General features: G+C 41.9%; 1 protein-coding gene across 2 annotated transcripts in view; it reads left to right on the forward strand.

Annotated features, from left to right (window-relative positions):
* Positions 1 to 13,989, forward strand: part of bcar1 (BCAR1 scaffold protein, Cas family member) — a 261,635-nt gene that overhangs the window by 130,523 nt on the left and 117,123 nt on the right. The window contains exon 1 of one of the 2 annotated variants that reach the window (XM_072279524.1): positions 12,399 to 12,638. The exons of the other annotated variant lie outside the window; for it this stretch is intronic. Coding sequence (XP_072135625.1) covers positions 12,624 to 12,638 — 15 coding nt within the window. The 5' untranslated portion in view covers positions 12,399 to 12,623. Of the gene's footprint in view, positions 1 to 12,398; positions 12,639 to 13,989 lie in introns of those variants that run through there. 2 annotated transcript variants of the gene reach the window in all.

Raw genomic sequence — 13,989 nt, forward strand, 5'->3', positions numbered from 1 at the left:
GGGAAGGGACCCTGGGGGAGGTGATAGGCAGGTGAGAAGAGGTAGGAGGCCAAAATGGGGAACAGAAGAAGTGGGGAGGGGGAGGGGAAAATTATTTTTAGCTAGCTAGCTCCTTATAAATTGTGTCACAGCAATCACTGAGCTTAATCACATGTCCATTGTAAATACAGCAAGCTGTAAAATGCATTTGAAAGGACATTGCCATCTGGAATTAATGGCTTGCAAACAGAATCTTTTCACTAGGAGTACTTGGGAAGAGGTTAATCATCCCACAGCTGCTGCGTATCATTAGGGGTCTGTGCAGCCAGCATCACTGAGGACTGGAGTGTCGGGAGATGGGGGAGGGAGTGTGGGTGAAGGTGTAGGTGTGGTGGAGATTCCACAGGGCAACGTCCAGCTTTACACTGTAGCCTAACTGAAAACACCCAAATTAGATAAACACTCAAAGAAACTGCTGCAGGAGCCGGAAGGCAAAAGGAAGGAAGCCCTTTCTTTCCAGTTCTGGTGAAAGGTCTCAACCCAAGATGTCGACTGTGTAAATTCAGGTTCAAGTTTATTCCCATTCAACCATGCACAGCTAAATGAAACATTGTTCCTCTGGGGCCAAGGTACAAAACGCAGAACATATACTCACTCACAGCGCATACAGTTACGATCCAGAATATTCAATCACAAAATAATATCAGCACAAATCCCTGAGAGGCATGGCCTGAAGATTTAAATTCCCTCCGTTGACCTGCAAGTTGCCTCCAGCGTGTCGTCTGGGTCGATCAGTATTTCTAGCAAGTGTAGAATCTCGGTGTGCGCACTCAAATAGACAATCCCTGTGCAAAAGGAAGGTATGGGGAAACCAATCAGGACCTAAGTGAATGTGCCACAGTTGTTACCTCCTGCGTAAGGACACATGTGTATGAGTGTGTACCCACTAAAACATGCGAAGTCTCATGAAAGGTGCTCGGTTCAGATAGCATACCTGGCCGAGTGCGAAAATTCTGGTGGACCAACTGGCTGAAGTATTCACGGATATACTCAACCTCTTGCTTCTGTGGCCTGAGGTTGCCACTTGCTTTAATAGGGTCAGCGATATTTTTCCAGTGCCCAAGAAGAACATGATAGCATGCCTCAGTGTCAACCACCTAGTGCCAATTACATCAACCGTAATGAAGTGGTTTGAGAGGTTGGTTATGGCACCAATCAACTCCTGCCTTGGATCCATGCCAATTTGTCTGTCATCACAACAGGCCAACAGCAGATACAATTTCTCTGAGTCTTCACTCAGTTCTGAGCCATCTGGAAATTTGTATGTCAGGCTGCTGTTCTTTGACCACACTCAGTGTTCAATGCATTTATCTCATCTAAATTCATCATTAACCTTCAAAAGCTGGGTCTCTGTAACTCCCTCTGTCTCCGGTAACTCGACTTATTCATCGACAGACCTCAATCAGTGAGGATTAGTAACAACATCTCTTCCTTACCAACCATCAATATAGGTACCTATTCTCTACTCTCTATTCTCTATGCACACTATTGTCTAGCTGACCACAGCTCTAATGCCATCTTCAAATTGACCATCATCGCTCTCACTCAACATCAGCAGAACCGAAGAGCTGATTGCTGACTTCAGGAAGGGGCGAGAGGGTTTACATGCATGAGTCTATTTTGGGGAATTAGTGATGGAATTAGTTAATAGCTTCACATTTCTGCACTTTAACATGTAAGATGACCAGTCCAGGGCCCAGCACATTGATCAATCATAAAGAAAGTGTGTCCATGTGTTTATTAGGAGTTTAAGGAGATTTGGCTTGCCAGTGACCACTTTAACAAATCGTTGAAAGTATCCTGAATGGTTGCAGTCTGCTCTGCCGTGGCCATTTGAATATGCAGGAATGTAAGAAGCTGCAGAGTATCATGGACTTTGCCCAATATATCATAGGCACAACTACTCCCACGAGTAGCGGTATACACAGGAGGCGCTGCCTCAGGAAGGCAACATCTCCCATCAAAGATTCCCCATCATCTGGGCCTTGCTGTCTTTTCACATCTACCATTAGGCAAGACCTACAGAAGCCTGAAGTCCACAGCACCAGGTTCAAGAACAGCTACTTCCCTTCAACCATTCAGTTCATGAACCAACCAACGAAATCCTGATCACTGCAGTTAGTAATACTATGAATAATTTGGTCACTTTGTTCTAAAATTGTCGTTTTCATTTAATTTTATTTATTGAGCTACAGTCCCTTCGAGCCACGCTGCCCAGCAATCCCCCAGTTTAATCCGAGCCTAAGCACGGGATAATTTACAACGACCAATTAACCTACCAACTGGTGCGTCTTAGGAGTGTGGGAGGAAACCGGAGCAGCAGCAGGAAACCCACGTGGTCACGGGAAGAATGTACAAACTTTACACGCGGTGGTGGGAATTGAACCCAGGTCGCTAACCACAATGCTAACATGCTGCCCTGTTCTAATTGTGCTTTCTTGTAAATATTGTGTATAATGTGTGTCTATGTTTAATTAACTTTTCTTCTGAATTCTACTGTAAGTAAGTTTTCATTGTACCTGTGCAGACTTTTACTTGTGCATAGAGTATGACCATAAACTTGAATTTGACTTTGGCCCCCAAAACAGTCCATCATAAAATTCTGAAATGGTTAATTTTCACCTGAGGAAAGCATGTTATAATTCTATTAAGGTGCTCATCTTAAAATTGGGGGTTGTATTAAGAATATGACCACAAGAACAGCAGATACCTGGGAACACCACCACTTGGAAATCCCCCTCCAAGTCACTCGCCATCCTGACTTGGAAACATATTGCAGTTCCTTCATTGTCGCTGTGTCAAAATCATAGAATTCCCTCCCTAACAGCACTGTGGGTGTACGTATACCCCAGGGACTGCAGCGGTTCACGAAGGCAGCTCATCACCACCTTCTTGGTTAATACCACCTTGTTAAAAGGCCTGAACAGATTAGATATGGCAAAGTTATTTCCTATGTTAGGGGATTCTAGGACAAGAGGGAATGACTTCAGGATTGAAGGACATCCATTTAGAACTGAGATGTGGAGAAATTACTTTAGTCAGAGGGTGGTAAATCTGTGGAATTTGTTGCCACGAGCGGCTGTGGAGGCCAAGTCATTGAGTGTACCTAAGGCAGGGATAGATAGGTTCTTGATTAGCCAGGGCATCAAAGGGTATGGGGTGAAGGCAGGGGAGTGCGGATGACTGGAGGAATTGGATCAGCCCATGATTGAATGGCAGAGCAGACTCAATGGGCCAAATGGCCTACTTCTGCTCATATATCTTATGGTCTTATGGTCTTCTCAAGGGCAACTAGGGATGGGCAATAAATGCTGGCTTAGCTAGTGACGACCACATCCTATAACTGAATAAATAAATAAAAAGTCCCTTAAAAGTGGACCTAAATGTGTACCTTTTTTAGGAATTGTTTAAATATAAAAGCTATTCTGTGCACTAATGATAATTTCTCAGTTGATCAATAACTGCTGGAAAATTGGGCTGGGTACTCTGGACATGATTGGCCTTCGTAGGGACAACATTTATCCAAAGACTGGCCTGCTTCTCAGGGCACCATCTTGTGCACAGTGCCCATTTCACGCTTATTGAACATAAAACATAGAGCATAGGAATCTACAGAACATACAGACCTTCTTGCCCACAAGGTGCTGAACATGGAACCTACTCATTGAAGGAAATTGTGGAGTTGCAATCCATGACCTCCAATTTTTAAACAAATGTGTAACACAAGGAGCAAACTCTTAGTAAATCTCTTAGTAAAGAGATGTGAATTAAAGAGATTGCTAATGTTTTGTTCACAGATTGCAAAGATCACAGTAAAATTATATTTTGCACCTCATTTTAAAATGCTGTGATCAGCAGCCCTTTAGGCCCATTGCTTGAGGCCATTCATGGCATAGTAGCCCATGGGGTCTGCTCATTGTGTCCGGAAAAGCTGGAGAACAGGATCATCCAGCGACCCCCATCCTTTGGTTCCCTTCATCTCCAAAGCAGTGATTTTTTTTGCCGTTCTGACTGTCTTCTCATCAGTCAGCACAATAACTATGAGTCCTGGAGGGAACAGCTATCTGAAAGCTGCACAGGTAAAGTTCTGGCATATTGATTCAGGGAAGAAATTGCCCAACTGACTTGATTTTAACATGGTGTTCACTGCTTTCATCTTTTGTTGAGATTTTATTTTGCTGGTCACCGGGCTGGTGAAGCTTGTCGTGTCTGTTCAGCATATGAAAAATAAGGAAGTCTAATTTCTTAAAGGTGATGCTCAATTTTAGTCCTTCTGTTTAAATAAGCATGCTCCTGTTTAATTCGACAAACTGGATTGGACAGAGTTTGACCAGGACAGGTTTTAGGAGTGTTGTTCCAACAATCCAGGACTCTTTCTCCCTTGGTTTAAGGTTTTAAAAATCTGAAAGGGTTGAGTATGTTCAGAGCAGATCCTTATCTGTTAATTCCTGAACCGTGGGCATCAATTCGAGATAAGGGATCTAGTGTAAATAAACAATTCCTACAGACTTTTTTTTCAGCAGAGCTGTGCCGAACGGGAGGGAGTGCTTGTGGCCAACGAAGAAATGTTGGCATTACAAATCCACAAGTTTTGAGTAACTAGAATAAACAATCATGAAATTTGATAAATAATATAACACACTTTCATGACAGGAGGAATGGATGGACCCATGATTTTCCTGTTTGAGTTGTCATACTGTGCTATTGTCTTTCTGATGTTTTTTATTTTAAAAAACTGAATTATAAAAGCATACAAAACTAAATTTGTGACCTTAATCATAACTGAACAGAGCTAAACTGATCCCTGCCATACTGCAGTGCTTGCACTCGGCGTCCCTTTCGTTACACTTGAATGCTCATTTGGAATAGTTCAGTTCATGTTGGAGTAGGAGGGAGGAGGGAGGAGGGTCCTGTAATTTTGTTGTGTCTATAAATGCGCATCTACTCATCCCATTAAGTAATCCATAAATTAAGTAGTGTGAAACTTTTATCAGCGAAGGAGTCAGTGACACAGTCCACTTTATCAGGAATTAGTGGACAGATGAGACGTGGTTTTCTGCTCGTACCAGTTTCATCTGAATGGGGATCATAGACCTCTTAAAATAAGGATTTTCGTTTATATCTTGTCTCCTTTACCTCTGGGTGTCTCAGATCATTCCACCACAATGTACTGTTGAAGTTTACTCATTGTTACAACAAAGGAAGCACTGTAGACATTTTGCATTGTGCAAGTTCCACAAATACAGTATGATTCATGTTCAGATAGTCTATTTTAGTGTGTCGGTTGAAGGAGAATACTGACAGAACACTGAGATGTTAATTCGGGTGTTTGAAATAGTATTATAGGATATTTTACTATATATTCATCTTGCAGAGCAGGTTCTATACATGAGCCAGTTGATGCCAATTCACCACAGGTTGGCAGACACACATTTGGTGTTATTTAGTTCCTTTGTCAGGCCTGCACAGGCAGGCACTTCTTAGTCTCCACTCTGCTAACAGGAGTTACCTGCTGCTCATTTCCAACTCATCACCTGCAGTCCATCTAAACCCAACTCTCATCCCCAGACCTTGTTCACTCATTGAACCAGCCAGCCTCAACCTGTTGCTCCTAATCTTCAGTTACCTTGTCGCCTTGTTGTATTTTGTATCTGTTCTCTTGTTTTGTGGCCACCCGTGGCTTGTTATTTTGCAGTTTATTAGTAAAATTTTGTTTACTGCTAAGCCATTGCCACTGCTCTGCTTTTGGGTCAAGCCTCCTCAATATTTCCTTACGCCCCTTTATAACTTTATCCCATATTCTTAATTGCCACTTAGAAACTAACCCTTTGATTGCTCTTTTTGGCACCTTGAGTGAAGTTGACATGCATTTGAGTCTGACTAAACGTCGAACATTATCTTTTGCTTCTCTTTTGGCTAGACGTTTAGTTCTTCTTAGGGGTGGAGAGATGTTGCCCCACCCACTCATTCTCACTGGCTTAGAGACATTATGTTTCGCTTAGACCTTGAAAAGATTCATTATTCACTTCTTAATTCGGACAGTGCGATACATGTCCTTTTGGTTATATTGGGTTGATAAGAAGGATCGGCCTATCTGGGTAGATTTGGAATTGAAAGCTGTGAAACAGTTTTATTTAACTTTGTTATTGGGAGCTGCTTTGCCTATACAATTAGCTAAAGTTGCTAATTTAGACTTATACCCTGTGATTAAGGATTCTTTACAAACTTGGCTTCAGTTCTGCAATTTTTTTAATCTTAAAAAGTTTAAGCCTTGTAGTTTACTTTATCAAAACTACTTTTTTAAGCCTTCTTTGAGTGATCCAATTTTTTACTTTGGAAAAATAAATGTATTAATTCTTTTTTGGATTTATTTAAAGAAGGTAGACTGATGTCCTTTGAACAATTAGTTGATAAATATTCTCTTTCATACTCACACTTCTTACAATATCTCCAACTTCGACATTTCTTACAAAAATTTTTAAGTATTTTTCCTTAATTCGGACAGAAAGTTCAATTTTCTTGAATATTTTCATAATTCCTCTTTAGATTAAAGGTTTATCCTCGTTTTTTTGTATTTTATTCCCTTACTTTCAGTCTTTTTTTCTGGTTACGGTTTTTTTCATGTGAAATACATTACAGTTTAGGTAGTAGGCAATATGCTTGTTTTTATATTTACAGCTCTGTGGTGACAAAAGCTCTGCTTAACTTTTCTTTACATCGAAATGGTTGGCTTGGAGTTGCGTAGTGGGAAGGTGGGGAGGATACTAACTTTATATGATTTATTTTGGGTGCTTTTTCTTTACTGTTATGCATTGTATATTAGACATGCTTGTTTTGCACTGTATAAATCTCTTTTTTGCTGGTGTTTTTTTTCTGTTGTATTGTAGAAACTTGTAAAAAATTAATTTTAAAAAATCCCTGACATCCTTTGCAGAACAATTTATGATTTAGAGATACAGCACGGTAACAGGTCCTTCTGGAGCAAGGAGCCTATGCCATCCAATTACACCCTTGTGAATAATTTACCTACTAATATATACATCTTGGAATGTGGGAGGAAACCAGAGCATGTTGAGGAAACCCACGTTGTCACAGGGAGAAGGTACAAACTCCTGATAGAGAGCATTGGTACCGAACCCAGATCGCTGCTGCTATAATCATGTAACATTATCTGTAATGTTACCATGCAGCACCACGCCCTGCCCCCACAAGTCAACCATATTCTTTAAAAAAAATGCTTGATTCTAATGGACCAACTGCAACTAATGAAAGTAATAAAATAAAATGATCATGCTTTGCAGCCAAGAAAACCTGGGGTGTTGCATACTGTGGCATTGACAATAAAATATGCTATTAAAATAGTGCTTATTTTGTGTAAATTTCATTTAAACTGTAGATTATGTGCTTGTTTGTGGCACGTCACCTGTGATCACTAATGTTTCCATGTTCTAGTCTGGTGCATCTGTCAGGGCAATTTTCAATATTCCTGGGAGGAAGAAACCTAACTGTGAGATGCTGAAATCCAGGGGGAAGGGAAGTATGGCGGTTTGGTCTTATCAGCAGGCTGATGTACTAAGCTGTAGGTTTGCAGAAAACTGTCAGGCCACTTTCTCAGCAGTGCTCAAAATTCTGACAGAACGGGGCCATGTGAATTGTCGTATCACATTTTTGTTTGATTTTGTTTCCTCTGTGGTCAGAGCCATTTCTTGCCATTTATAAGAGGTAAAAAAGTAAATCTATGCAGGATGAGACCCAATTAGCAATAAAATTGAAAGCATGTTCCACCACAATCACACTATACAGTGTCTCAAGGTTTTCCCAAAGGTGTATGAAATCTACACGTAGGATTTTGGAAATACCCCATTTTTTTCTTCCTTTTCAAACCTGTTCACAACTGGATCTTTTTGATATTGTCTCCCTCCTGTGGATGACCTAATGGCAGAGGAGATGTCAAAGCTGAAGCAGGATCAGAGTGATGGAGCTTCTACTTTATTGTACTGTTTCTTTCAACCTAACATGATTAAGATTTAGATTTATTAATCACATATACATCGAAACACTCAGTGAAGGGTGTCATTTGCGTTAACAGCCAACACGCCCAAGTACGTTCTTGGGGCAGTCCATAACGTGTTGACGCACTTTCTGGTGCTAACATAGCATGCCCACCACGCCTGGCAGAGCAACACAGAACACAGCAAGCTACAAAACAACAAAAACAAAACAAGCCTTGTCTTCTCCCTCCTACCCACCGGCCCATGCACAACACAGGCTTCCAACCCCAGTATTGGCCATCTTTGACCTCCAGTGTCCAGTGGACTTGGAATTGCAGAAGCTGGGCTTCAACTTAGCCAGCGAACTGACAGGCATTTGTAGACTTGGCCCTCCAGCCATCATGCCTCGACTTCCTGAATTCCAATCGATCTTGGTATCAACCCTAGACCTCGCCGATGACGACAAAATCTGCGTGTTCCATTGATTTTATGCCTGAAATCAGTGGAGCACGGTCAAAAAACTGGATAATTTTAATTTCAAATTGTGTTCCGTGAAGACTGAGTTTCTATGATTTTTATTTTTCCATTTTATTGGATTTAGTTTTGGCAATGACATGCACAGAATGAATTAACGATTGTTGAAAGATAGTAATTTAGTTGTATGCAGATCTTGAAGGAGAATTTAAAAAGTAAGGTACTTTTTATGCCACCTGTGTGTGATTGAGCATATTTTAAAAGTCTAAAATAAAAATGAAAATGTACAAAGAAACTGATACTAAGATAACTCGTGATTGCGCTAAAATAACTAGTAAATGTCTCCAAGTACCTTAAGCTTTGTTCAGTCATCCAAAATTAGGTTATTCAGAACTTGTGAATTGAAACTATTTAAAACTGCTTAATTTTGTGTATATTTTTTTTAGCTTTGTTAATGAAAAGGCACATATTCATGCTTTAAAATATTATGGGCTTTGATGCAAACTTTTGAAAATTGCCTTTTAAATTGCTCCCAATTGTGCAAACTGATTATGGATTTTGTATTTGATATGCAAATGCATTTGAGGAAAATTCGTGGAAGACTTGCTTCATGAAGCAGCAGATTTGAGGGCACAATCTACCCTCTGATCACTGTAATCAAAGCAGAAATGCTACCCTAGTCCTGTTGCAGGGTTTCAATCTAAAACATGGACAATTCATTCCACACCCCCCACCCCCCAGTGCTGGCTGGCCCCTGCTGAATTCCCCCAACAGATTGTTACTCTGGATTCTGTGTCTCCAACATTCACTTGGGGGTGGGATGGATTTAACTGCTGGCAGTGCCATTGACACATTTAAATCAATAAATGCAAAAATCAATGAGAAGGGCTGTATAGCAGATGATGGAGTGAGGATTGGTAGTAGAGGTGGGTGATATATGCAGTATGTTGCAAGAAGGATAAGAGGTAAGAGAAGGTTCAGAGGATCAGTGAATATTGCAATAAAAATAAATGACTGAATAAAGGACACCAGAGAGGCAACTGTGGAATACTTTCTTTCCAGGCATTTATTATAAGCAAAGTCGAGTTTTGAAATAAAAGAGACACCTCCAGTGGCAGGCAGAAGTGTGACTTTCATCCAGTTCATGATCTTCCAGCGCCAGTTAATGTCTGTCTCGGTTTGCATCCCTGCAAACAGCTGGGAGATCACATTTACTTTAATTCAAGGCAGGTCAGATGATCTTTGAGCATGGATCAGCACTTGTAATTGTGATATCACATAAAGAAAATGCGGTCAAGGGAAGGAGGGATTGGCAACCTCATATTCTGTCTTCTAGAGTTTTCAGAAATGATAAAGGTGAATGCAAAAGTGGAGTTGAGGGAAAATATAATGGCATTACTTGGAGAAGATGTCCTGGAGGGATCATCCTATGAGGTCTTACAGGAGGAATGACAGGAGTGGGGTAATCACCTTGCTGGGGTTATACTGTCAACCTCCCAATAGTTAGTCAATGGGAGGTGGAGGTGATAAATATTATGGGACACATAATGGCAGATAAATATTATGGGACACATAACGGGATCTATCCTGAGTTGGAATGGGAGGCAAGGGAGGAGATAGCTGGGGACTGGACAGAGCTTTTTGCATTTTCATTAGCCACAGGTGAGGTGCAGAAGATTGGAGGGCATCTGATCTTATTTCTCTATTAAAAAGGGTAGCAGCAATAAGCCAGGTAACCTACAGGTTGATGAGACTCACAGGAGAGTGAGGAAAATATCAGATAAAATCCTGAGGTCTAAGATTACATACATTTGCAAAGATAGGGGCTGATCAGGGACAGTAAGGAATTCCTGTCTCACTTACATGATTGATTTTTTTTGAGGACATTTCTAAAGCAATTAATGAAGGTAGAGTGACAGACATTGCCTATGTGGATGTTAATAAAGTATTTGATATGGTCCTGCATGGAAGGTTGGCCCAGGATGATAAAGGACATAAGGATACAGGTAGGCTGGCTCATTGGATTTTAGGAGGTAGAATGTATGGTTGGAGGATGCTTTTATGATTGGAAATCTGTGACTAATAGTGTATTGGAGAGATCAGCACTAGGACCCTTGTATATTAATAATTTGGATGTGAAAGGAGGCAGTATGATTACAAATTGGTGAAGGCACAGAAGTTGGTGGTGTTGTCTAAGGAGTCAGCAGGATAGAGATGAGATGGAAAACTGACAGAGTGATGGGAGGTGGAATTTACTCCTGTAAGTGATAGGGTGCTGTGGGAATGTTGGTGAACAGAGAGTCCTTGGGGTTGAGACTTTAGTTCCCCAGAATTGACAACTCAGGTAAATAGTATATGTCAGGGCATAGAATGTAAAAGTCAGGATGTTATGTTTACAAAACTCTGGTTAGATTGCACCTGGAGTATTGTGTACACTATGGTCTCCACACTTTAGGAAGGATATGGTTGTGTCAGAGAGCGTGCAGAGGAGATTCAGCCAGCCGTTGCCTGGATTGGAGAACTTTGGTTATGGAGAGATTGGATTAGTTGGGTTTGCTTTCCCTGGAGTGAAAGAGTTTCTATACACTCTGATCTTGTGGAGATAAATAAAATTATACTCTTCTGCAGAATATCTTGGATCGAATAGATGGTTAGAATTTTTTTCCCGCTGTAAGTGTATCAAAAACGAGAGGGCATAGGTTTAAGGTACGAGGAAGGAGCTTTAAAGTTTGAGAAGAATATTTTAAAAGAGAATCAATAATCAAGATTGTTTAATGTCATTTCCAGTGCACTAGTGTAAAGGAAAACAGAAAAATTGTTACTCTGGATCTGATGCAGCACAAAAAAAACACAATGAATATAAATACATAAGATAACATATAAATTGATTGATTATATGTCCATAAAGTGACGCTAGACACAGGAGAGTCTGTACATAAAGTGACTGACAGGAAATGATAAAGTTGTGGTGTGAGTTGTTGACATATGAAACTTGTGGCTAGGGAAGTTGGCGGAGTTGGATGCAATCGCTGTTTTAAGAGTCATTTAGACAGGCAGTTAAATAGGGAAGCCATGTGATACCTACCTAGTGTGGACAAGTGGGATTAGTGTAGATGGGAGAAGTGGCCAGCATGAATGTATGTGGTGGGCTGAATGGCCTGTGTCCATGCAATGCCATCCTCTGTCTCCATATCAGCACAAATGCTGCTTCTGCCTTTTGGGCTGTGTTCCAGATCACTGCTTGTTGTGAAGTTGTTTTTCTTCCTGGTGGCTTTGAGCACTTTCCTGAATCATCATCTCCGTCTGTCTGGTAACCACTTCTCTAGAGTGCCTGTTTCAGTGGTCTGGTTAGGGACTGGACATGATGTGTCCTACCCAACTGAACCAAATGAGTACAACTGGAGACTCGATGTAGGAGATGTTGTTTGGGGGAGGATACTGAGATGGTTTGTTTATCCGTGCAATGAATTTGGAAGATTTTGCATTGAAAGTACTTTTACCGTGGGTGATTCATATGGAGGTGGGATCACTACTTTCCAGCACCTTGGCTGTTTATTCCCCTCCACAGATCCTGCCTCACCTGCTGAGTGCCTCCATCATCTTGTGTGTGTTAGTCTGGATCCGCAGAACCGCACGTATTTATGGCGTGTCGGGCCATGTGTTTAGTGCCATAGTTAAGGTTTCGGTATCAACCGGTCTTTTCCTCAAAGGAGCAGAGACTGTAAAACGGGGACATTTCAAGTGTACAGTACTGTATACTCTCTACTCCCTTAATGCCGTGTCTCTGTTCTACACAGCGCCATTCAGTGGCGGCGCTTTCTGACCGTAGCTCTCTAAGTGGGAGCTCATTTATATGAAAAGACTGACTGTAACCAATCATATCGCAGCCCGAGACCTTGGGAGTCTGAATCTTGTGGAAAGTATAAGATTACCTAACGAGCATTCACTCCCAGGCAGTGTGCTTGCGAGTAGCTCGCAGTATCTCATACCACACGAGTGAGGTCACACTACTAGATGATGTATTAAACTTAAAACACGCTACAGGAGAGCGGTGGAGGACTTTTATTTTCAGGGACCTGGAGAGGCTTCACATCGCGGAGAGGGGGGAAAACGAACTCAATGATGAACTACTTGGTAAGTGTTACACTGAGTGGTCAGTAAAAGCTAATGTCTGGGGTTGCAACTTTTCATGCCGGGCTGCGCCGTTATCTGTCGGGAGCCCCTCGCTGGTCACTGGACGTGTTTGGGGCGCTGCTGTCGCGTTAGCTTTCCGCTAAATTGCGGAGACGAACCGAGCGGCTGAGGCGCAGTCGGTCCCTCGGACGCTTGGAGAAGCAGGGCCCATTTCCAGGAGTTTGTTGTGGTCTCGCCCTGCAACTTGTCAGCGACGGGGTCCGTAAGTCCGCGCTTTTATTGACATCCAGACAGCCGAGGTCAGCGGCGGAGCAGCCCCATTAAAGAAAATCACTGCACGTAGAAAAGTGTAGGGTTTTCCTCACGCCTTTTGTCATTGTACCGGTTTCAAGTTTGTTCCAGCAATCGGATTTAGCCGTGAGCGTTATTTACGGCAGTGAAGAGTCCTCGTTGCTTCCTGTTCGGTTGGGATTGCGAGTTCGGAGAGAAATAAACTTTGGGACTTTATTTTTATGGGGTGGGGGCGGTGTAGTGATGGAGAGGAGAGTAAAAGGTGGGTTTCAAACCTTGGCAGACCCGTAGGTAGGCAGCTCAGCTACGTAAGACGCTGGAAGGAGCTTGTGTGAGCTGGCGTGTGTATTTCGATGGTGGAGTGAGATTCGTGCCCCGAGGACATGAAATCACAGCTCACCCCAGCTGATTAATCACAAAAGGCAGGTGTCAGCCTACAGTCAAGGTGAGCTGAATAGAAGGGTGTAATTTAAAACTCTGTGTGTGCTACACATACCTGTTTTTTAAAACAACTTTACAAGTTACCCGAAGAGTACATTTAATGAGAGCTTTCCGGTCAAAGGACGTTATATAAATTATAAACAGGTTTGACCGAACAAGGTTGGTCAGCAAATGAACCTTTAAAGGGAATCTCTTCATTTCTCCTTGGGCTGAGATTTCTTCTTTATTGTCTTCTGCCCAATTTACCTTTGTTAGCATAAACACAAACGATTCTGCAGATGCTGGAAATCCAGAGCACCATATAAAATGCAGGAGGAACTCAGCAGGTGAGGCTGCATCTAAACAGGCGGCGTTTCGGGCCGAAATCTTTAATGGGGACTCAGTGTGCCCACCCTTTAAATCTTTTTTCTCTCCATTTCTTCCGAAGGGTCTCGGCCCGAAACGTCGACTGTACTCTTTTCCATTGATGCTGCTTGGCCTGCTGAGTTCCTCCAGCATATTGTGTGTGTTGCTCGGATTTCCAGCATCTGAAGACTTTCTCTTGTTCCGCTTTGAGAACAGCCAATCATTTCTAAACCTGCCCTCATCTAATGCTGGCAGAAATGAAATAATAAAAGCA

This window comes from Mobula birostris, chromosome 15 (genome assembly GCF_030028105.1).
Source record: "Mobula birostris isolate sMobBir1 chromosome 15, sMobBir1.hap1, whole genome shotgun sequence".
Lineage (NCBI taxonomy): Eukaryota > Metazoa > Chordata > Chondrichthyes > Myliobatiformes > Myliobatidae > Mobula > Mobula birostris.